The sequence below is a fragment of the Stigmatopora argus genome, chromosome 7 (genome assembly GCF_051989625.1).
Source record: "Stigmatopora argus isolate UIUO_Sarg chromosome 7, RoL_Sarg_1.0, whole genome shotgun sequence".
NCBI classification, from domain to species: domain Eukaryota; kingdom Metazoa; phylum Chordata; class Actinopteri; order Syngnathiformes; family Syngnathidae; genus Stigmatopora; species Stigmatopora argus.
In genome coordinates, this window is record NC_135393.1 from 15,497,657 (window position 1) to 15,522,905 (window position 25,249).

The 25,249-nt window shown below is 37.2% G+C and overlaps 1 protein-coding gene across 4 annotated transcripts in view; it reads right to left on the minus strand.

Annotated features, from left to right (window-relative positions):
- The window catches only part of sgcz (sarcoglycan zeta), a 163,769-nt gene that overhangs the window by 39,137 nt on the left and 99,383 nt on the right, over window positions 1-25,249 (minus strand). For all 4 annotated transcript variants that reach the window (XM_077606134.1, XM_077606133.1, XM_077606136.1 and 1 more), the window contains 2 exons: window positions 20,215-20,424; window positions 6,273-6,374 (listed from right to left, as the gene is read on the minus strand). In XM_077606134.1, the coding sequence (XP_077462260.1) occupies window positions 6,273-6,374; window positions 20,215-20,424 (312 nt within the window). The remainder of the gene's footprint in view (window positions 1-6,272; window positions 6,375-20,214; window positions 20,425-25,249) is intronic.

Consider the following 25,249-nt stretch of genomic DNA (forward strand, 5'->3'; position numbering starts at 1 on the left):
TCGTCATCAGCAGGGTATTTAGACTCAGAAGAGTCGGAAGGATTTCATGGGAAATTAAATAGATGAGCGCATGTAGAGGATGCTAAATTGTCATTTCCCTCCCTCCTTCTTCTTCTTGATTGCGAGATAAATGGTTGGCCAAAAGTGTGGTTTAATTATCAGCAAAAAGGAAGATGATACGGAAAACAGGGGAAAAAAATGTAATGAACAGAAAGTTCAGTGTTCCAAATCGCGAGAGTGGGGGATTAAAAAGTGCAGGTGTTAAAAAATGACTAGAAAAGAGGGTGATTCATGCTGATTGGTTAGATATGACTGTAAAACTTTAAGGATGAGCCTAAGCACCCCTTGCAACCCTTGTGAGGATAAGCGACACAGAAAACCAATGAATAATTACAGCATTAAATCAGGTGAACGCACATTTTGACACATAAAAACAGCATTAATGCATATTTCAGACTCAGCATGTCATAGTTAAGAATAAATAAGTACACATCATAATTCAATAGCTATGATTGCCAAATTATTGAAAATAAATCTATATAGTATATACATATATACACTGCATTGGGTGTCTTTTTGCTTCTCATCTAACTTGCATATATACTTTCATTGAGTGTTTTAGAAATGCAATTATCTAATTTGCATTAATGTCACAGCATGTTCCTTAAATTAATCACCTGGAGCATTTTGCCCTGGGGTCCTTATATTTAATGTACCTCAGGTGTTCATTTTTTCATGCTGCTTCTAAATGCATTAAATCGTTCATCCTAAGGCGGTCGGAGTTAAAGCACAGCTGCGGACGGCGAGATTTGAGGCAAAAGGTTGACAAACGTCCTTTCACAGCCGTCGCATGGTAAATTAGCATTTAAGTGAACATCGATATGACCTCCTTATTTTTCTTTATTAGGCTGCGCACAACTTTTGTATGTAAAAAGTGTGTCAAAGACATTTGAGAACTCGTTTCAGAAAAATATACAATTTTAAATCCTTTGTATTATTTTGGTTGTTTGTGTGTTTTTTTGTCTTGTGGCCTTATTTGGTCAATGGGCGTGGCTTAGCTATTTGAGTAATGTGGATCATTTATCTGTTTATTTGTTGAGGTGTTGACTACTTATTTCTTTACGATTTATTTATTGATTTATTATTTGTCTGTTGGTCTGTCCTTGTTATTTGTGCACTTTGCAGTGAAGCTTTATATCTCGTTATAATGACAATATAAGCAATCAATTTGACAATATTTTGTTTTTTCCACTATCCAAATCCCTAAAATACAATACATTTTCATAAAATCTCGATTCAGGAAAGCCATTTATTTCAGTGACAACCTCACATAAATCACAATTCGGGGAATTAACATGGTCAGAGTGTTTCTTCCAGACAAGATTTAAGATTATGTTGTTGTGGGATTTCTAGGATGTGAGTGACCTCTGAGACAGTAGCTGGCAGGAGCTGACGATTAATAATATTCTTCACTTTATCGCTTTTCCCCTCAACTGTGAAAGGCTAATACGACTTCCATTCTTGTGACATTCTAAAAAAGGCTGTTAAATGTTAATGGGGGCTATTTTTACATGAGTCGTGACCATGTCTGACAGAAGCATACTGTACATTCTGGACACATCAGGTACTCCATCAACTTACCAGAAAAAAAAAAAAACAAGCCGCAAGCTGTACATCACATACTTCTCTGTTTGATATTGACGGAAAGAGTGATGAGCAGCAGTTCCTGCAGTTCATGCAGAGGAATGGAATATGAATTTATTTATATATATATATATATATATATATATATATATATATATATATATATATATATATATATATATATATATGTATAGATATATGTATATATGTCCATATACATGTATATATAAACATGTGTATACGTATGTGTATATATATATATATATATATATATATATATATGTGTATGTGTGTGTGTGTATGTGTGTATGTGCATATGTATACATGTGTGTATACGTGTATATGTGAAATGTGTAAATGAGTGTGTGTATGTGTAAGTGTGTGTGTATACGTGTACGTGTATATGTGCATGTGTATACCTCTATGTGTATATGCGTATATGTGTATACGTGTATACGTGTATATGTTTAATTTTTAATTATGGAATTCATATATATGGAATTGACACCAGAAACTACCAACATAATTAACAATTAAAAAACACTCCCACTCATAGAAACCCACACAACTCACACATGTACAAGCATCCCAATCCTATCTTTGAGAAGTTAATACTGAAAATGTATGATTAATACCGAGCACTCACAACAGCAGTCATGTCACAGTACAACAACCTTCACAGCAGTAAAAATGACCTCATATTCCGAGGTCTGCTTCTGCCTCCCTCCATTTACTCACAATTGCTTACAATGCTTCAAAGTCAAAATCAATAAGGACTGCCAAGATGGGAAACACCAAATGTTTCATTAGTAGCCTCCACCATTCAATTGCAAATCCTGAAAATTCAGCAAATTCATGTCCTATGGGCCCGACCATAAAAATTCACAGTGGAAAAAGAAAAAAGACCAAATCCATAATTGACATGGAGGAAAAAATAAAGTTATCGTGCCATCTGCTCCACCTTGGAGCTCCAACTGAAAACACTGGAACAGATTCTTTAAAAAAATATCTTTACAAAAGCATTTCTCAATCTTGTATGTGTTGTCATATTTCTTTAAGCCCCCTGAGACACTTCCCTTCTATAAATTACCTCCTTCCCACAGCATGCGTACATCTATCCTATTAGATCTGTTTGTGACAGTGATTTTCCCTCAGGAAGCTGAGCCCTTATGAAGACAGTCGACGCCACATAAATAGACCAGTCTCTTGGGGACCTGTATCACTACACGGCAGAAAGAGAACTCAAAAGAAAGGAAACCAAACAGGTAGTGTTTGAGTAAAGAATAGGCTATGAACATAGATAGAAAGAGGGGAGGGTCTAACAAAAGGCAACACCTCTAGAAGAAAGGTAATAGAGACACGTGCTTTCCAGTGGTAACGGTTCTGGTCCTTTTGGGGGCAATTACAGACCTGGTGGCGATGGGAAATATATGCGATCAGCACTACCGAGTGTTCTTAATATCGAGGAATGATCAGGTTTTGCAGGAATGCATCTGTCATATTACCAAACCAGTATTATTGTACACAAACTTTGGTTATGTTTCAATGAGGAATTTAGAAAAACTTGATTTCCATCTTGTCTCATCCGTCAGAAAGAGTCTTAGTCATCCGTTAATGGCTCTCAACACACAATATTTTTTTTCCTGACAACATTGCAAAAGCATGACAAGCAATACATGTACGCTGACGTATTATTAGCACAGTTTTACGAGAACTACGCTTGTAAGAATCATCGTTCAACCTATAAAGGGTAGAAAGAAGGAAATGCTTCCTGTGTGTTGGAAGAAAATGGAGCCAGACTGTTTATGATTATAAGGGCTTTTCTCCAGAGCAAATGGCTGTTGGTATGGCATTCCCATTAGGAAAAACACTAATAAAAAGCAAGACTGAGTTGTATGAACTTATGAAGATATCACAACTGCCAAACAATGCTGAAGTATGGGATACTTTTACGGAATAGTCCATAAAATTCTGCAATGTCATCAAGTTGAACTTTTCCTCGAAGAAGCAGCCGCACCATCTGCACATCATCAGTTTTCTAGGATCAGCAATGTTGTAAGTTGTTTGTAAGACTTTGAAATGGCCTTGTTTTGGTCTTATATAATTTATAGTGTATTTACAATTTTAACTCTCAAGGCTATTTGAAACATTTTGAGGGGGTGTTTTCTCAATATTATATAATCAAACTCCATCTCAACTTTGAAAGAAAGAGTACAGTGTAATAGCTTAAACAAGATTTCAATCAATATGTATCGATGACATCTTCTGAGTCTAGTGGTTAATTTAGCAATTTTCTTCTCATCAAGACTGGCAGCATTTTAGCAACTGTTGACGCTGCCAGCTGCCTTCATCTTCCAAGGTTCTTATTTTCACAGAGCATCTTTGGTGATAGTCTCCAAGCACCGGTTTGAGATGCTGTTCTCAGAGCTGGCAAACATTTTGGCCAATGAACAGCTTCATCCTCTCTTCACATTAACCTTGCTTCAGGTCTTTGGGTTTCTCAAAGCATTGCGGGTGGTGCCTTTCAATGTCTGCCCAGCACTCCACTAATTTTACTTCTTGCCAAATCATCAGTGTTCTCAAGTTCTAGGAAACATCGTTTCAAACAACAGACAAAAATGAGACAATTCTACTCATCCTTCTCAGAGTTTGCCTTCATGATTTGCTTGGCATAGTTTCTACACCGGATATTTTATACACAGTAGAATAGGCCTGTCAAAATGAACACACTGATAACACGTTAATGCAAATTCCTGTGAAAAAGCACTCATTTTTAACTAGTAGTGATCCTTCATTGTCATCCCTCACCGTTAAAATGGACTGAACGTCTTCCCAATCTATCGTCGCCAACGTAGACAGATGAGAGAATGAATGGGCGAACGGGTGATCATACATCGCCATTAATGCAGAGTTTGGATTAATTAATTCGCCCGCATACTTTATTTATTGTGACTTGCAGCAACAATTTGAGAAAATTAAAAATGACAGTGTGTTTATGGGGAGTGTAAATTCACCATGCAGGATTAGCAGTTCCCGGTTTGATCGAAAATTTGCCACAATCATTAAAAAATGACCAGAATGACAATCATACGTGGAAGAGATACATAGCTACCGTTTTAGTAGAACACAATTATTTGTGCAGTGCTGATAGATTTGTGCGATAACCCTGCTACGCTCCCATTGATTTGTGGCTTCTTCCCATTTATCTACATCCATCCCTTCCCAGCTTGTTGTCTTCATCTTCACCCCTTTGTGCTGATTTATAAGTCTCGGTATATCCTCTCATAAAGTAAATTATGAGGTCCTCTCAGTGGTTCATATAGTAATGATTCAGCAGGTTTTCCTTCAGCCACGACTTCATTCTTTGCAGTTAATAGTGGTTGCTATTATTGTCAAAATTGGAGCCAATACACCTGCTCTTTGAAAAATGAGTGTTATATTCTACATTTATATACATTGGATATTCTCTATAAAGAAACTAAAACAAAAATCAGCTCAAAATAAGCTAATATAATACGTTCACACAACAGAACTGGAATTCCAATGATAGTTTTACAGTTTCAACTTGTTGACACGAATGTAATATTCATGATAAAAAAGAAATGTTATTTTAATTAAATCTGACTGACAGTAACATTTAATTATTGATTATGTTTTTACATCATTTTATATAGTACTAGTTTCTCTTATTTGGGAAACCAAATGATTCTGTCTTCTGATAAATCTGAAGGATTTTAAAAGGATAGAAATGTTACATAATATAAAGCAACTTAAACCAAAGCCGAATTTACACTGTTCATTGCAAGTGATGGCCGAGTTGAGCTCTGGCTTCTACTCCAAACGTCTGGGTTCTTTGAAAGGACATCCAATTCAATTACATCCTCCAAACCCTTCAGCTGATGTTTCACAACTCAATCCTTTGCTAAAGCCATTTCACTGATAAAACGGTGCAATGGATGGTTGCTATAATGATATCCTTGAGCTGCACAGATCAAATGGCTCGGGCAATGTGAAGAAATTTTGATTAATGGTGATTTTTTTGGGAGGGGGCGAGGTTGAGGATTGCATTTTCTTTTTTTCTAAATTCACTAATAATAAATCTTTGGCTCAGATGTTCTTAGAAAAAGTGCTCCCAGTGTTTTCACATGATTGACAACCTTTTGTAATGATTATTTTTGCTGAAAAAGGAGAGGAAAATTAAAAGCACATTATGTATAACTGCTGAGATATTTAAATATTATTTCTTCTTTATGTATAACTTATTATCCCACATCACAAAATCCTTCGCAGATGATAAATTGCCAGAATTCAATAAATTTCACTTTTAGTTTCTTATGTAACTGACCAGGGGATCCATGTATCACAATGAGTGTGCATTTCATGAAAATTAAGTATTGCATCAATACGAATCAACTTAAAATAAGACAGTTTCAGCAAAAACAACAACATCAAGAGAAGATTGTTCAGGGGTGGGAGATGTTCCCAAAATGCATATTTCATTGCCAGATCTCCCTGGCAATATCCATGTACGTAATTTTGAATGTCTTTATGTTTGTGTGCTGTGTTGATTGTATTGGTAAAAGTAGATGTGTACAAACAATTCCAAAAACTTTACTTTTTACACTTACCCTTCGAGACTGTATCTCTTTGACATATAATGGCAATAGGAATTCGGACACCCCCTCCAACCTCACGCCTTCTTTGGTCACTCGCAGATTGCCCATTCCTTCCTAGAGACAGAAGAGGAGGAGTTTGGTCAGTATTTTGCAGGGAAGAACAGTCCAAGATATATAACAATAATGACCATAACTATAAAAGAACAAAAGTAGTATCATCATCCTGTGTTTGGAGCAATCACAACCTGATTAACATGTGCACAGATGCAAAATTACTCATCAAATTTAAATGTGTAATGCAGAGTCAAGTTTATATTTCACTTAGCGCTTATTTTGTATAGAAAAATGTATGTGCATTGTGTAATAGAAAACAAAACACCAAAGTGGTTAGTCATCACAAAAGGCGACACGTGTCCATATGAGTTTTAGTATTCGGGTAATTTAAGGCAAAGCTTCATATCGACCCGATTCCAGCATATCAGGGTTAGCAGTCTGTTAAAAGATTTAAAAATCAATAATGAAAACCAGCCAGATGTTTTCTGTGATCTGTAGCCATTAAATTAAATGAACAGTGGTGCGTAGAGCGTACTCAATAAAACATAACACAACAAGTCTGGAAAGTCCAAAAGACACATCCAAACACACACCAAAGCAAAAAAACTGAACATACAGCTATTCACACTTTTACAATGACATCGCCATTGAGTGGGAATCGAACCCAAGCTGCCCGAATCGAATTCAGGTGGAAGAATCACTACCCGAATGACCCTTATCGTCAGTTATGAAACAAATTTGAATATTGTTTTTCTTTTGTGTATAGACATCCGCACTTGCATACCAAATCAATTGACAAATGTCAACAGAATCTCATGCCTCAAGCGTTTCACACCGTCGGTTAACCTTTATGTAAACAGTAGCTTCCCACTTCACCTTTTGAGTTTGAGTGACAAATAAGATTAAATATGACAGCTCTTCAGTTTTTTTTTTGTCTGGAGGCGTCACTGTGGGGGATGATATGTTTAAAATTCATTTGCAATATGGTCAAAGAAGAAACTGCAGTCTCTATACTAAATAAACAATACATCATGTCAAAGTGTAAAGGGACCATTTTGGATCTTCTTTCAAGCACTAAACCAATAAAATATTTTATCCTACCCTCAGGATTTGAGAAGTGTCATGTTTTATTTTTGTTTGTTCATTACGTATTGCTTTCATCTTGCGCTACTCTTTGGTGAATGAATATGTATAAAAATATATTGTCTTAAAATAGCATATCAGAGTAAAGCTACAGACCATTGAAAAGTACTTAAAAAATAAAAATCAATCCCAGTCGTGAAACTTTTAATAAAAAAATACAAGCAATACGATTTCAACATCAACTATTTTAACGCTGGATTGGCTACAGTATTGATTTGGAACTTTTACAAGTTGCTTTTAAAGATCTTCCTGACCTTGCCCTTGGTTTTGAAATGAGTTGCTTCAGTGGTCAAAAGCCCTGCACATTTTCCATCAGGTCTCGTTCATTTGAAACAAAGTGATTCGGTAAATCACGGTAGTACGCATTTCTTTTTACCTTCTGTCTGCCTGCATTGATGCAGCAGTGATTTAATTAAATAACTACCTGTTTATAAAATGGCTAGTGTGATATTTTTTTCTTCCTGAAAGACTTTTGTCATAAAGTGGTACGAAAAAAATCATCAGTTGGATGATGCTCTCAGTTTTTTCGGTTAGGTTAGATCTTTATTTCATCCCCTATTCGGGAAATGTCTTGGTTGCAGTAGCATGACAGTCACAAGACACAGAAGACATTGTAGACCTAGCTAAAAAAAAAACTCTCTTTTAGCACCTTGGTTACCTGAATTGTCGACCTGTTGTGCATTCGTAGGAAGTTAAGGACTGCAGCTCTTGTTGTGGTTATTTTAGTACTTTGCATCTTTAGTTTACTCGCCGACTCTGTCGTGCTGTTTTTGGTTTTATGTTATTTACCCACATAAATCTCACGATACCTTAGTTTTGACGTTTCGGGCCGTTTGTGCCTTTCCGTTAGTTTACTCGCCAACTCGGTCATGGTACTTGTGTTTCACTTTTTCATTGGAATTTTTTGGCATGCTCAGTGTTTAATAAAATCTTTAGTTCATATGTATTCCTACTTCTGAATATTATAGTATAGATTCATTCTGAACGGCTTGCCATTGTGAAACAGTATGACTATATCAAACGTTGGCATCAATGTCTGAAAAGGTTAAATTCATGTCTCATATGACAAGCAATATGTAATGAACTGTACATCCAAGCCCTTCCATGTCTGTGGTACCAGCTAAGAATAGAATTTTCAAGTTAGACACCATTATAACAAAAAGATAATGTGACAGGATGACGGCATATACCTTACAAGGTTTAAAACCCATTGCAGCTACAGTACATAGCCCTCCTTGGACTGATATGACCTGAATACCAAACAGACTATAAAATATATGACTGTTGTTGATGGATGCGTTGGAGCTGATGTTGTTGTGTGCTGGCCCGTGTTAATATCAAACTGCACATTGTGTACGTGCACGGTGCACTCAGTGTTCTTGATAACGGTGTACAAGACTAACTACAATGACTTTGACCAAGGGAATTCATCATCACTCTGGCGGACATTATATGAGATCGTTGACCTGTTGTAGCTTTTGCATGGTGTCACCGTGTGCCATCACATGCAAATAAACTTTGAAGGACTTCAGTGTAATAGTCATAAACGTGAATGCGGTTTCATTTTAGCCGAAGTGCAGGTCAAATATAATCAAATGTTAAATTATTGGCAAACATTTGGACATTTGACCTATATTTTAGTATAGCCAAGTGTGGCATTTCACGAGACATCAGCAAATCTTGCCTAATTTAAGCATGACTACATAGCAAAGAATGTCGGGAATTGCTGGTTTAATAATACATGTAACTGAGAAATGTTCAGTTACTTGTTTTGGTCTTTATGTGAAACTAAAAAGGAAAAAAAAACATGCGTCATGTGACATGTAATTATATTTCCATTTTTAATTTTCAAACGATACTGTTATTCTAAAGAAATGAGGGCATTATATTGACCTAATTGTATTTAGGATTAACAATGCAGAAAGCTGCTTTCCAGCTGTATATTCCAGTAAAAACGGCGATTCTCAAGGTTTCTCTTGCTAGTTGACAGCAAAGCTCTACTCTTGAGCGAGGTGAGTTGAAAGAAGGAGTATGTAGGGAAGCGCTACGTCAATCACGGGCCTCCGCTAATACAGTTACGGCAACAATGTCGATATATGTGAGTGAGGGAGTAAACATAGTCACGGTCAAAAATGGTTTGAAGAGACCTTTCGACACACCCTGTGCTAGCTCTATGTGCAAATTGGAAAGGGGGGAGTAGTGTTTCAGCTTGTCTGCACACAAAACTGTGTGTGATTTATGCATGGAACCCTTTCAGTTTGGGGGTGTATTTGTTTATGTGACTGTGTGTACGTATGCCTAGAGCCAATCCATCAGCACAGTGTACACACGGCAGCATGTAGACAGATGGTGTAGCTTGTGTGGTGAGAGAGTTTTGTTGGTGTAAAGAGCTGAAAGAAAAACTCTTGTATTGAAATACACACGTTTGATTTCCTGCATCTGCCCAACTTTCCAAAGTCGTTTTCTCGTTAAGAGATTGTCGCAACTGCATGTTGTGTTCAGGGTTACAGGCAGGGGTCTTTTTCTTGCCTTGCCCATCTGCATATTGTCACTGAAGACAGACTTTGGCAAAAAATAATGGCTGCAGAGGAATAGAGGGTGAAGTGAGAGGAAGTGAGATGAAAGAGAATGATGAGATGAACAATGAAAGAGCTACTGAAGAAAAAAAAACTCCGACACAATAACAGAGATGGGAAAATGGCGGATGAGTCTTAAAAAGATAATCATAGCAATTGGGGTCATTTTGTACATTTCCTGAGTGCCAAGCTCTGAGTTGGGACAAATAGGCCTATCATTTCCATTTCAAGGTTAGCAAAGAATACCCTTGTTGTTGTTTTTTTGTTCAAAAGATCAATAAATTACTGAACCACGAGACAAATACTGTTAGACAGACGTTTGTTGTTCATGTTTTTTAAATGCATTTTTTTCCCAGCTAAAAAGTTTGACCAGGTTGATGTGGATTGCACAGTAAAACAGGTGTCAGTTGTTTGAATTCCACGGATTGGGGAGTTAAAACAGCTACACTACCGACAAAAAGCGAAAATTGTGAACACAAATACCTCATTTGTCTTTCCATTACAGGACCGGAGTAGCATACGCTGGCCTCAAGTAACAGATGAAACATAATGATGTCTCATTGGCCATCTGGCCTCATTATATTGATTGGTACTGAGCAACTAATTGTCTTTTTTTTGTTTTCATCTAAAATTGTTTACAACAACTATGGCCTTGGATATGTTTTGGAAATTTAGCTGCCCGCTCCAATACGTCAATGAAGCATAAAGACAAATTACAGCAGAAAGTGAACACAAAGTCAATTTGTTCTACTAAAATGAACCAATTTTGCATTCACGGACTAATTTGGAAAGATGAGGAGAGCTAAATGAGGTACAGAGAAAGAAGACCACTTGACATTGAGTGACCATTTGTCAATGGTAACCTTTGCAATAATATACGGACAGAAAAACAATCATGGATATCAAAAAAATTTGAATAGATACAAGTGGTCTTAATTCTGAGATATGGCGATGCCGTCATGTGACATGAAAATAAGCATAAAAATAATCTTGGCACTTTTAACGGCATCCGTGTGCACGCATTAATACAAAATTAAAAAGGAATAATGCATTGAGTTTACGAATGCATCTTTTCAGCAATTTCATTTCTAGTTTTAATCACAAGTGGGAAAAAAGTAGGTTTTTTTTCTTGGAAATCTTGTAAGAAAACAACCTACAATTCCTGGATTCGGCTAAAATGAGAATTCATTATTGGATATCCTTTGATGTGGAACTTTAAAGAATGCAGAAATATTAACGGCCCAATTCCCTAGATTGTAATCAAGATCCGGATCTGTGGTGTGTGAGAGATAAACAAACTTGATCCTCGCCATTCCCAGCGCACACTATACCCCGGAACGAAATGATCTGCCATATGAGGGCTTCTGGAGTGCGTACTTTGATGGGTTAACAACAGGTGGCCTTACACCACATGGGGCAGGCAGTTAAGTGTTATGATGTTTTGACACTGCGGCTAATCCCTGAGGTTGCTGTCCAAAGTGATGGATCCCTCGTTGAATTTTCAGAGCTCTCATCAGTGGATGATAGAGCAGATGTGTGTGGCACATGTCGACTGATATGCTGGCACACCTGGTAACAAAAAAAACTCTGGGGCCTTGGAGATTTTTATCCTGCAACTGATAACGTAAGGAGATCGCGGAGGGTCATAGTGGCTCTCTAGTTTTGGATCAATGTAAAAATCGTGCTTGGCTTGCACACTTGGTTCACTTAGCCTTTCCTTACATGCATGTGCACAGGTCCTTTGTGTCTCACAATATACGACACAGGATGAGTTGAATTGTTCCTATATAATCAATAACAGCTTCAAACAATGCTGCAGTAGGGAATGAAACGCTACACATCCTGCACCCTAATTACTTACTTGTAAGAGGAATGGTTACCCCTGTCGTCGAAGTTTGGTTAAGATGATAGATTGAAAAAAACAACTATGACTGTTTCTGGTCAAAAAAAGAGAGTCAGACAAGATCGTTAAAAAATAGTGTCATAATGAGGGTTTGGTGATGGTCAAGATCGTTAAAAAATATTGTCATAATGAGTGTTTGGTGATGGTCAAGATCATTAAAAAATATTGTCATAATGGGTGTTTAGTGATGGTCAAGGCCAATTGTGTAAATTGGCTTCTTCACTTTTGTGCCTCGGGGGTGCTGTAGGTACAATAGTTGTGCATTGCCATCTAGTGTGGAGTGAATAATGAAATTTGTGTTTGAGTGTCATGAAAAGTACTAGATGAATCCAATGCATTAAATATCTGTAAATAGTTACATTTGCAAAAGGTAAAATAAATAAATAAAAATAAATACGGTCATTTTACTGTCTTAATTTATAGCAATAGATAGAAAGATGAAGAGACACATTTGACAAAGGTCACATTCTCATCAAATCATCGTATTGACATTTACCTTTGAAATCTGCATAATTCAATGTTTTGGCCAATGGAAGATGACCTTCATGGCAAATTTGTATCTGCATCAAAGGGTTCATTATGGAAAATTGGCACAAAACAAAGTGGCTAGCTGAAAGATGAGCGCCTCACCAGGGACTCTTTTAAACAGGTGAATAAACATTGTTCATTGGCATGGGGTAAAGTTAGCATTCATGTCGTTGCTAGGCCGACTTGTTCACTGCTTGGATGCAGTTAGTACATGGTCAAGATATAGAGTATGCTCACAAAGACAACCAAAAAACAGGTGCTTTGTGATCACTCTCAACCCAGAGCAGTAGTGTGTGAAGCAACACAACTTCAGATGGTCAGGCCTGAGATTGAACTGGACTCGCACACTGACAGGCCATCACTCAAGAGACCTCAATGCGCTACGTGTGTAAGCATGGTTTCCTCGGGTAGTAAATTAGATTCTCTATTAGTCAACGGGCAGTTTTTTTTACCAGACTGTGTGTTGTTTTCCTTCCCTCTAGTAAAGCAGGTTTTAGAAATATACGCACTTACAGGGGTGTCAAACTCATTTTTTTGTCGCGGACCAAATGGTAGTTTCGATTACATCCGGAGGGCCGTTATGTCTTCCAACTAGGCTGCCAAAATTAATCGATTAATAAATTGACAGCTTTCTCGATCGTGCTAATCGATAGATCATTTTTGGACATTCAAATTATTACAAATTTTTGCAATTATTGATTTAAATTGAGGAAACAGGGAATAATCTACAATCTTCATTTGAATTTCATCATAAAACAGAAAGTTGGCACTCACCATTTACTTTCTCGGGCCACACAAAATGATGTGGTGGGCCATATTTGGCCCACGGGCCGCCACATTGACACCGGTGATCTAACTTATCGTGACTTTAATTTCTTATCATTCGGGTCTTTTAACAAAACTATAACAGTAAAATGGAAACAGAAGGAAAAACCTGCTTATTTTTACCTTGACGATATCTGTATATGGAAATTGTAAGATTTTATGCATAATAGAGGAAAAACATAAATTACCTATATTCTGTTTAGATATGTATTTTGGATTAGGATATTTGCTTGAAGGAGTTCAGCAAACAGTAGCAAAATTTCAGATTTGACATCACCAATTATATACATGAGTTATAATCATAATTAAAAGAAATAAAGTCCTCTTGGAAAATAGACCAAGCATCAGCATTTCTGTTGTAAAAACCTTAAGTACTGCATGCATGGTTAAATAAGCAAGTATGTCGTACCATTACATTTAAAAAATGATTTACATTTACATGAGCTGTACAATCAGGCCTAGGCTATAATAAGCATAGCATTGCATTCTTTTTTGTCCTTTATCTTTCATTTTTCTTCTGCTAGACCCACAATTCTGCAAAAATAGATAAGCACTTCTGCTTGAATCCACATATATTTCTTCAGCCCCATTTTTTCCCAACATGAGATGTTCTTTCGTATTTTTATTTATTTATTGGATCAGTCCACTCGAATGTTCCATCTCTGTTGTTTACTCCTTATTTCTTGTGGATGCCAATATCCCAGGATAAGAATTTGGACAGAGTGGCTATAGGGGAGTAGACAAGTGGTCTTTCTACAGGCGAGACACTGAGCGCATCAGGCAGACGGCAGCCGTCCTCTTGTGAAACACGAGAACATGTCTTAAGTTGGCTTGTATCCATCTAAAATTGCTCCAGCCACCGCAGCACCGCACAGCAGAGCTTGGCCGTGACAGAAGCAAGCCGATCTGCAGCTGATCCCCTCTGCACTTAGTGTACATGGGATTCTCCTCCCTTGACTACATTGCTAACTGAGCTTCAATAGCACACTGTGCGCAAAAGCCATCCATCCAGGCGGAGAGAAAAAGTCATGACGCTGAAACACTTTACCGACTCACTTTAGGCCTCGTATTGACTATTTTCGGTGAAACGCTTTTTGAAATATTGCATTTTTGGAATACCCTGACTGCAGGGATGAGTTAAGTCAGGGGTGTGCGTGCTCAAGCGCTCAACTTTCAATTATATTCGTGTCATACGCACACGAAACTGATGGAAAATGTACTTAATTGAGATATTAAGATATGTTTTTTTAGGTAGCAATCATGTGTAGTGGTATGTGCTTCTGTTTAATTTACTGCACTAATTATCCTTTCAAAAAGTGATAAGTTGAAAACTAAAGAGGGGAATGGAAAATAAATATCTTAGTCAACTTACCGAATATAAAAAAAAGTCTGCATTGGAGTTTGAACACTGCGCCTTTAGATGCGGTGCGCCATATAGTCGTGAAAATACAGAATTTATTCATTTATTAACTTACTTATTACCTATCTATTTATGTCTAAAATGCCTTTCCTATATCTGCATTCTCACCCTCTTGCTACTGTGACAATGACATTTCCCGAATACGGGATGAATAAAGTTATCCAATCCAATCCAATACTCTGATATAAATAAGTAGTCAAATTGCAGTTATCGGCATGGCTTATTCTGTCACAACTCGATGCGTCCTGCACAAAGTTTTATCACTAATCATTTCCAATCTGTGCGCTTGGGTCAGTACCTCTCAGAGAGTACTGCCACTTCGGCACCCCGTCGGGTGAAATACACAGGAAATAACAGCCAAACAAGGCCGTCAGCATAAAAGTAAGCACAATCAACCTGATCCCTGAAGACACGTGGAGGAGAAAAAAGATGTAAAGTAGCACACTTGCACCTGTTAATATACTCATTCACTCTGGGGCCCTGAAGGATGAATGGCTGTTCATTATTTATCATTGTTAATATCTATGATCGAGTGCCAGCAGAGATAACAAGTATAAAACTGCTGACTGAATCCTTATTTCACATCCCTACACGTACATTCAAGACACACTCAATGTGTAGATCGTATAGCGCGGTATACACACACGGTAGTGACGCGTTAGGCTTATTGTTGTGTGTTTTGTGCGTCATATTCTGACATATTGCTATTGAAGATGATAAGACCAAAGCGCTGACTAAATCAAATTTAGCTGTCACAGGCGGTTGGTTTTATGCATAAAAACGCAAATCTTTTTTTATGTCCCCTTTTCCAACATCAAACTGAAAATGTTGCTGACACTATAAAAATATATTTGCTTTGAGAAAGGTGTGGTTTTTTTTTCCGTTGAACTCAAACATATTGATAACCTCTTTGTTATGTGACTCACTCTAAGAATGTAAATACAAAGAGACAGAAAAGGTCTTTTTCCATTAATAGTGACATAGAGTAATAGTATGAGACAGAACTTGGGACTGAACTTTTCTAGGATGACTATTATTATATACATGATTCAAAGATGTTTAATACGATACAACAGCTTTTTTAAAGATTTTTTTATGAAAGAAATTCACAATGTTTAGCTCTGGTTAAAGTTTTAGATTGTGTTATTTCAGCATTAACAGGACTATGAGGGGATTATATGTTTTCAATATCATTTCTACATGTGCGTGTACTTGTATACTTGACACGGGCCTGTGTGTATGTGAACAAAGGTTGTATTTGTCTGTGTGTGTTGCATGTCAAAAGACAGTGCACTTAACGGCGGACTCTCCCATTACCTGACGTTAGCACTGCTGCAGACAAAATGGGAAAATTGTGTGCGTATGCAATAAAGTCAAGTGTGCAAGTGTGAACAGCCATAACGACGGTGAGAGAGAGAGAGAGAGAGAAAAAGAGAGAGTGAGAGAGTGAGAGAGAGCGAGAGAGAGAGAGCAGCTGAGGAAAGCAGCTTTCAGTCTTCAATAACAACGAACACTGAACCACACTCTTGCAAGCATAACCTGCAAAAGTTGAATTACGCAAGAGGATTAGGGCACCAGAAGAAGAAAAAAATGTGGCCAAGATTCGGACTTTTAAGTTAGAATTCAGACTTTATTGCAGGATGTCTGACTTTACTCTAACCCAGGGGTCGGGAACCTTTTTGACAGAGAGAGCCATAAACAATTGATATTTTCTAATGTTATTTCTTGAGAGCCATTCTCGGAATTGAAAAGTAAAAATATATGAAAGTGTAATTTTTATTTTTTTTGTCATTTCATCACTTTTAACGTACAAAAAGTCTCTGATTTCTTTTGACAACATTGTTATGTGGTGGCTTACAAAATCAGAATTATTTATAAAAAACAAAATTAAGATTAAAATAGGGGTACAGGTAGTGTCGATGCCGCAGTGACGCTCTTGTTAGTGCGTTCGGGACTCAGCTCTCTCACCAACCATATTTTACCTCACAGGTTAGTGGAGAGCCATATGTACCCATGGAAAGAGCCACATATGGCTCCCGAGCCATAGGTTCCCTACCCCTGCTCTAACCTCATTTTCTTCTGTACCAATTGGCTGGGAAAATATTTAAAAAAAAAAAAACTGGGCAATGGCATCATATGATTTGTAAGATGACTTTCTAACTCAAAATGAATTAATGATGCAGAATGAACATAAAACCTATGCATCACTGACACCACTGTCACTCACAAAGACCATTTCAGATGTCAAACTCTGCCTTCCCGTGCTTGTAGATCAGCCAATCATTTCCAGTCCGTCAGGGAGAAAAACAGATTAGTTCAACGCATCCTCGAAAAAGCCTAGAGGCAGAGGACGGATGGGAGAAGCTGACACTAAAAAAAAGACAAGCAAACACACACACACACCCAGACATGATACACTGCACAGTGAACCCTTCTCGTCTTTCCACACAGAGAGCTGAGCTTATATTTGCCAAAGGACTTAAGCTACTCTTCCCAAGTGTTCTGTGAAAATGTCCACAAATTTGGTGAGCATGACTGACTAAGGCAGGTAGGACAGGACAGCGCAGGCCGGTCGCTAATTGAGATCGTGTAACGATTGCCCTTTTCAGTTGAAGAAAATGAGTTTCAAATAGTACACCTCTAAAATTAGCAGGGCAAAAGCTTAAGAAAACTTTGGCCTTTATACCCATCTGGATGAATCTATTTACAGTTTAGTAAAAAAAAAAATTAATCAATTCCTCCTGACATAAGCGTGGGAAATCAGTTGGATTTGTCAGAAATGTGCAGAAACGTTTCAGGTTCATTACATTAACGTCAATTATAGCGAAGTGCAATTCACGGATATTGGATACTAATTATCGATCTGCTCGAGATGTGTGTTTGAATTACAGTCTCAGGAGGTATCGGTCCAACTATTTTGAACAAAATCGCTCCAGTTATCAAAGGTTTGAAGTCTGTGTTTTCCAGATGACATGTTTCAAATTGATTCAATATAATTCATTCGCAGTTAGTTTTGCACTCAACATGATTCACAGTAGAAAAATTGCACGTTCGTCAGCCTAGTCTGGGTTTTCTTCCATTACCAAAATCTTTAAGCACAAATGCACATGTCGAAAAATTAATCTGAATTGATTAGTATTGGATGTATAGAAACGGTTACTATTGTAATTTTGTTAAAATTGCTACATTTATGGTTGAGTTAAAACTCCGCCATAAGGTTTGGCGAAGACAAATTAAAACTGTAAAGTCGAAAACCTGGAAATGGAATGCAGAATAAATTGCACTATCATCTGAAAATGTACAAGTTGACCAAAACAATGAGGACACCTTGCATATTGGCGGACATGAGTAAGACAGCACTGCAAGAAATTGGCCTTAAGGAAGGAAAAACTCTGCCATTTTAGTAAATCTTGGTAAATTCCAGATGAAATTGACAGTATAAGTGGATTTTAATGTCATTTAAGAAAATGATAATTCCATTCATGCTTCCTGAATAGCATGATTTCATTTACAATGAACAAAATACATATATTTTTGGGGGGGCTTGCTAAAAATGTCCCATTATTTTTGTGTTACCCTGTATACATTCGCACTAAATGCTCACACACCTGAAAGAGAAAGGCACAGATGAATAGACACCCTTACAGCGGCAGACGTCAGCATAAGCAATCGCGGAAGGAATTCTGGCACAGCGTGTGTACATGAATATCCTTGCTGACTAAGTCTGCCATTCACACACAGGTGAGGTCTCACTCCAATGCCCTCCGCCATAATTTACTGCCAAAACTGTCTCTTCAAAAGCAAATATGTTTGCCCTGCCTTTCCACTCAGAACTCTATATTTCAAAGACCGCCATAAGAAAGAAATGAATTGTGCAGGTCAGTAATCAGCTGTTTTTTCAAAAGAAGTCATTCATTGACTGTATTTTTTACAGTTATTGTACTGTTTCAACGTCTTTGGTGTCATAGTCAGGGCAGCAGATTCAAAAGGGTCTGAATCCAAGTATTTGTGATCGGTTTAATTCGGCTGTGTGTCCTTCTCAAAACTGTTCTGATGTTCCAACACACATCTGCCAACTCATCATCCATTTACTTTAACTCTAGCAAGCAGTAGAATCGATCAACGAGTCTCTCTGGACCAAAAGGCAGATGCTCTGAGATGCTGAGCGTGCCTTACTGTACACCCTTTAGTTCATTGTAATACAGTTTATATACCTTGTTCTAAAAAAAATCCGAAAACGATGTAATCTGTCTATTGTTCTCTATATTTGCTTTTCTGTGTGAGGAAGCAATAAGCAGTAAAGTGCATTGCCCAAACAAGAAAGGTCAGTGCAAACAGGTAATGTTGTCTGCCTTTAAATAAGAAAACTACAAAGGATAATAGCTTAAAAAATCAATGAGCTGCTTGTCATTGTTCAAAGGGTTCATATACTACTTGCAATATTTTCTTTAGATTTTTTTTAATAGATGCTGCAGTGGCCCAGACACTATAGTATGTTAACATTTTCCACGCGTAACTGTTGATGCTTTGTATTTTTAAACACTCAATTCAATAAATCATTCTGGTGAAGATATGAATAAATACTCATGATTGTGATGCTTTGACAAAAGAAATGGATGCTTATCCATAATCATTTTTGTGCTTTCAAGTGCATGCTTTGGCCATTCTTGTACATATTTTAGATGATGAGTTTTTTCTTACATAGCTTGACATAAATGTATTCATTCACATCATACTTTATTTATTCCATGTTGAATTGTTTTTATTGGCATTTCTCTTTTCTCACTTCTTTTTATGGTTCATTCTTGTGCTTTTCCATTTTGTTTTTCATACCGTTATTGGTCTGAAATATCTTTTTGTTTGTTTTTTAAACCTTGTGATGGCTTCCTTCCTGCAGCCATACACATTTTTACCCTTCCATCCTTTTATTTTACTGCTCCTCTTATATATGTTGAAATATAAGTCAGATTAAATGCTGCTCTATTTGCATAGCAACCATCAAAGTTTACTCTTCCACGGCTTGCGGAGATACGGCTTGCTTGGGTGCCGTAACCCCTGAATGGCACGCTTTCAGACCCTCACTTGGAAAAAAAAGATAAACCCATACTAATTGGCAGTCAGCCTTTTTTATGGGTTGCAGAAAATTTGCCTCCAATAGCATCCAAATCAATTTGATGGTGCAATAGATTGCAATAATTCCCATGGCAAGCCACTGCAAATCACATACATGTAAGATCCAAAGCACTGCTAAAATATGCATACAATGACACATTCTGCGCAGTGAAAGACAAAGTGTGTGAAGTGGTAAAGAATCGACTCTCAGGTTTTGTAGATCCTATTTTCCCCCAACATTTTGGTTGGTTTACAAAGAGTCTGACCTTTCTTTTACCTGACAGCAAAGCTTTTAAAGCAGCCCTTGAGTGCTCCTCACATAAAGTCCCTCACGAGCAATGAAGCGTATAACATTTTGTCATTTTAATGACACGCAGACAACTCGCCTCTTACCGGAGTGAAATTCATGACTTTGAGGATCCAGATGGTCAACGCCAGGTTCACAATCATGGTGACGACAAGGAGGAGAATGAAGAAGTACAAGCATCTCTTCCTCCAGCCATAGATTCCCACCGCGGGGTACACCTGAGCTGCGCATACCGACGCCCCCCGCTGGTGCAGAGAGTTGGGTTGCGCTGCCAAGATGTACTGCTCTTGAGTCATCTGAAATAAACAAATATTTTCATTTAAAAAAATGCCTTGTCAAATATAATACCATAACTTGTACTGTATTAACTACTTTCACAAACATATGTTAAACATGAGTTACTCCTCACCCCAAACTTTTACAATTTTCAATAGGTAGCATAACATAAGTACCCGAAACAATTAAAATAAAGACACTTTTTTTCAGATCACACGTAGAAACCTCGTTAGCTAATTTGTCAGTTCGCATGAGTTTATTTCACAGAAAATCACCACTGTAATTAAATTTGTCAGTTTGTGGAAATGATATTGATAAGCAATTTGGCAACACATTTAGATAATGAAGATTGATTTTTAGAAGGATCATCGGGGAATTATTTTCACAATTGGACAAGACATCTTGTTTAGAGGTGGAACTATAAGAAAAGACAAATGGAAATGTGTTACCAGTAAATAAAGGAGAGAGAAACAATAAAAATAATGGATAGAAAAAAAAAGATTTTATATGAGAAAGATGCAAATTAAGGATACAAAATGAATACAAGTATGTTTCTCTTAACAGCATCATTGCCTGTATATGTACAGAAAATGCAAAGGATAGAAATTCTAGACAAGGGAGATGTATCTCAAACTGTTTTTTTAATAAACGAAAATGTCTACCCTGGAGAAATGTAAAGAAACTAATTAAGCACATAGTTTGCCTGAACTGAACATGCACAGAACATTGCAGAGCGACCATCTGCGCCTTTATTGAAACAAGAAACGCTGGAAAGTAAGTGTTGAAAGGAGCTCTCAAAATGCAGTAAGACAACACTTTAATTCATCCGATAGCTTGATTACGTTGCCTCGTTTAGCAACGTGGTCCTAATGGGATCAGCTGTTAGCCCTTTAATGCCCATGTGTGAGTAATACCATGTATTGGCCTAAGTAATTAAAGTTGTAAGCCATTATCTTTCCTGGAGGGAAAAAAAGGGGGCCAATTTTGGAGGAAGGTGTTCATTTGTCTACAGGGAATTTTCATTTAAAATTCATCTTGTCCAGACTCTTATGCTGCCACAGCTTCTCTCCAGCAAAAACTGCAGTTACCTTGACTTTCCTAGCAATTAAATAAAAAATAATATACATATAACAAACTACGATAAGTGTTATTGAAAGTGAAAGTATTGTGATCAAACATATGATTGTTTTTCGTTGAGCCATTTAACCAAAATCTAATTGAAAAGACAAATTCCAAGTTTATGAACATTGGGTGGCAGATTGCTCCCTAAAAAATGGAATACTACTGATAATGATCTGATAATTGAAGTTATTTAATTTGAGTTGCAGGGCTGGTCAAACAAAACTATTATTGAATTGGATTGGACAAATGTATTCATCCCGCATTCGGGAAATTTCATTGTGACAGTAGCAAGAGGGTGATTAGACAGAACAACAAAGCAAAAGCACAAAGTACAAAGCCGCCGGCTGCCATTTGAACGGCGCCATTTTGGTTGCGGTAGCTAAAACGGATACAGACTCAAAAAGACGTTGTAAAGTTGGACAAATGCTAACGTGCTTTCTTCTGTACTTGAATCTGTACACTGAAACACAAAAAAGTAATCTACAATTTCACTAGCATCATATTTCTCCAGGTAATAGATATCACCCACCCATATGACTGAAATGCATGTTAAACTAATTAAATATATTGCCCATTGGTGTAAATGTCAATGTAATGGGTTATCTGTTTCTTCATGTCAGCCCCGTGATTGACGGATGTTCAGTCCTCTCACCCTATGCCAGCTGGGATAGCCAGCAAAGTATCCCGCTCAAGATAAGCTTCAGTTTTGATGGACAGACGCAGCTCAAGATGAAGTGCATACTGTTACTTAGAACGTCTGCCCCGCGACCTTTAACAGGATAAATAGAATAAAATGCTTAGACTGCTGTTTAGATATGACTTTTTGTAGTTTTTCTAGCTCCATGTGTTTATATCCTTTGTCTGGAGTTCAGAGCAATCATTGTTGTATTGGTATTTCACCAAATATAGCATCAGTTTAAGTTGTTAAATTGTATGTTTACTAAACTGCCAAACGTACATACCATCCACTCATTCATTTAAATGGCTTAATAAAAAAACGTTATCTTTTTATGTGTTTTGCACACATTTCCTACAAAATTGGTATACTTTTATCATTTTTAAATAGTTTTGGGGTAGTATTGGGGATCTTAGAGTGGGTTGGAACAAATTAAAGCTACTATATGTAAATTGTGTCACTACATACGTAAAAATCCAAGTTCCGAAACCACTGGAATGAATGAATTTTGTAAAAAGCATTAAAAATGCTGTCCTTGAATGTGCAAAGATAACGCTCAATGATTTGATGTACATTTAAAAAAAGAAATATAGGAACTCATTGTACAAATCCTGGTGCCCCATGAGACATACTTTTCCAAGGTCCTTGTTTATTTCTTGGCCTGTTTATGTTACCTTGCTTACATGCCCTCTTGCTGCCTTTCTGCATTTGTTGGGTTAACTTTTTTGGGGGTGTGGGGGGATGAAGTAAACACTTCTCTTGTCTGGAGTCCTTGCTTCACTGAGAATGTTCTGATAGCAATGGAGCAGGAGGGCAGAGTGTGGAGCCGAGAGCTGGATAAGAATGAGAAAGCCGAGGTGGGGGATGAAGCCAAGACGGCGGCGAGAACTGAAAGGCGGGTAGAAGTGGATGGCGAGGGTAGAAGAGAGAGTGGGAAGATAAGACGCATAGGACGGTTGAGTCCATTAGTTGTCGTTCAGCATGATTCATTGGTGGCAGGAGATATGGACACTGGCTACGAGGCAACGCTATCAGCCTATCTCTGTCTCTGTCGCTACCACTCTCTTGAGACATCTTCTCTATCTTTCGATTCACCTTCTAATTTATTCTGCACCTCTTCATCGGCTGTTTCTCACGCGTACATTACAGTGTATCTCTATTTGCTGAGCCTGCATGACCGTTACAAATCACAATAGGCTGTTTCTCCATTCTCCTTTGTGACGATACCAACAAGCATTGATGGGAATCCAGAAATGCTGACGCCTGGCGAGTCTCCAGGGGGAACGAGAAAAAAAAAACTAAAGGAAAACTCAAGAGTTTCTGTTTTGTTTTATTGGTCTCAAGCAACATGCTCAACTGGTCTCAACCTATTATCTTCCTCTCTACGGGGTTCCTGTTTGTCTTTTAGGGAGGCAAACACAAGGTCGAATTGCACAACAGTGTAAAAATTGAACTACTACTATTAAATGGTTGAAAATGAACCGGAATGTCGAGATTAGTGATTGCAGCCATTATCTCCCCAGATTCCACAAAGGGAGCAAAACAGGAAAGTTAAGTGGTTAACTGATCCCTTATATTGGCAAACTCTCATTTCTTGGAGTGAAAATGACTATGTGAGAGTATGTGTGGTTTTATTTTATTTCTATCTTTCCCTCTACACTTCAATCAACCTCTGTACTGATACAATATGCTTTAAAAAAAAAAAATCTATTACTTGTACAAAGACAACTCTAATGGAGCAGACTTACATTTCCACTGTGAAATGAAACCATCTTTATAATTATCCACTTCTATTAAAGGAGAAAGGTGACAATGTATTCAAATTATATTTTGATAGGGTGCAATTAGTGGTAGTTCATCCAAACGTAAAATATGAGATTGGAATAATCTTACTGCCTCACCACCAGTCTGAAAAGTGCTGGTCTATGATGAATCGTTTTCTCTACGTATCAGTCTGTTTTTACCCTCCTAGGCCTTTATTCCACTTCAGTTGACATATACACACGGTGACTGAACCCTCATAAGATATTATGGAAAGTGCCCATGATCCAATGTGGCAATAAACCAGAGCATGTCCACTAGAGCATAAACATACGTTTCATAGCATCATGTGTAAATGTGTGTAGTAAAATTGTGATGGAACTCTTTTGAGAAAAGGGATATATTTAAAAGCATATCGTAGCAAAAAACCACAAATGTTGTCAATGTTACATTTGTTCACAAATTAATCCTGTTGATATGAAGCTTTTTTAAACTTTTTGTAACACATTTAGAGATTTGAAAAAAGAAGGGGCATTTTTTGCCTCAATTTGAAAGTCTATTTATTTATATTATTATTATTTATTTAAATCGGGTGGTTTGTTATATTCATAATGCGTTGATGCAAAACGACACAATCAGACAAAACATAAATTGCGTACAGATTAATGTCCACCTTTTAAATGGTTTGGGGAAAAATTGTATGTGAAGAGGATCTTACCACAGTAATTTGCTTTTGTAAAGTAAATTCTATACGTAAAATTAGAGGAATACATTTCTTTCAACTGAGATTAAAATGGTAGAACACAAACAAATACTAAATATATAAATTATCTTTAATTATCTTTAACAGCATTTTTTTTGCTGCATTTATTTTTCTTTCTTCATTTACCAAAGACATAGAAGATAGAAGATGAGAATAGAAGAAAGATGAGACCTTCTGAAGTCAGCTTTCATCTTTCTTACAGTAGCAGTTATAGAAAGCTTTCAAAATCCATTAGGAAAAATATCCAATCATACCAACAGCATTCGACAATTGGTTTTTTTCAAAGCGGTTGTCAGATGGCACCGTGTCATCCCTGCTAGCAATGTGGCATAGGATATAATAACTAAGAACTATGGAAAGCTCCATTTTAACAAAAAAAGCTACAGTCTAGTATAAAACTGGACATTGCTATGTAGTCACGCTGCCTGATTATGTAACCAAAGGAATATTAATGCATGCTGGCTGTGAAATAAATGTCAAGTCACACAGAATTTTTCATATCCTAGGTATAAAGTAAAAAAGT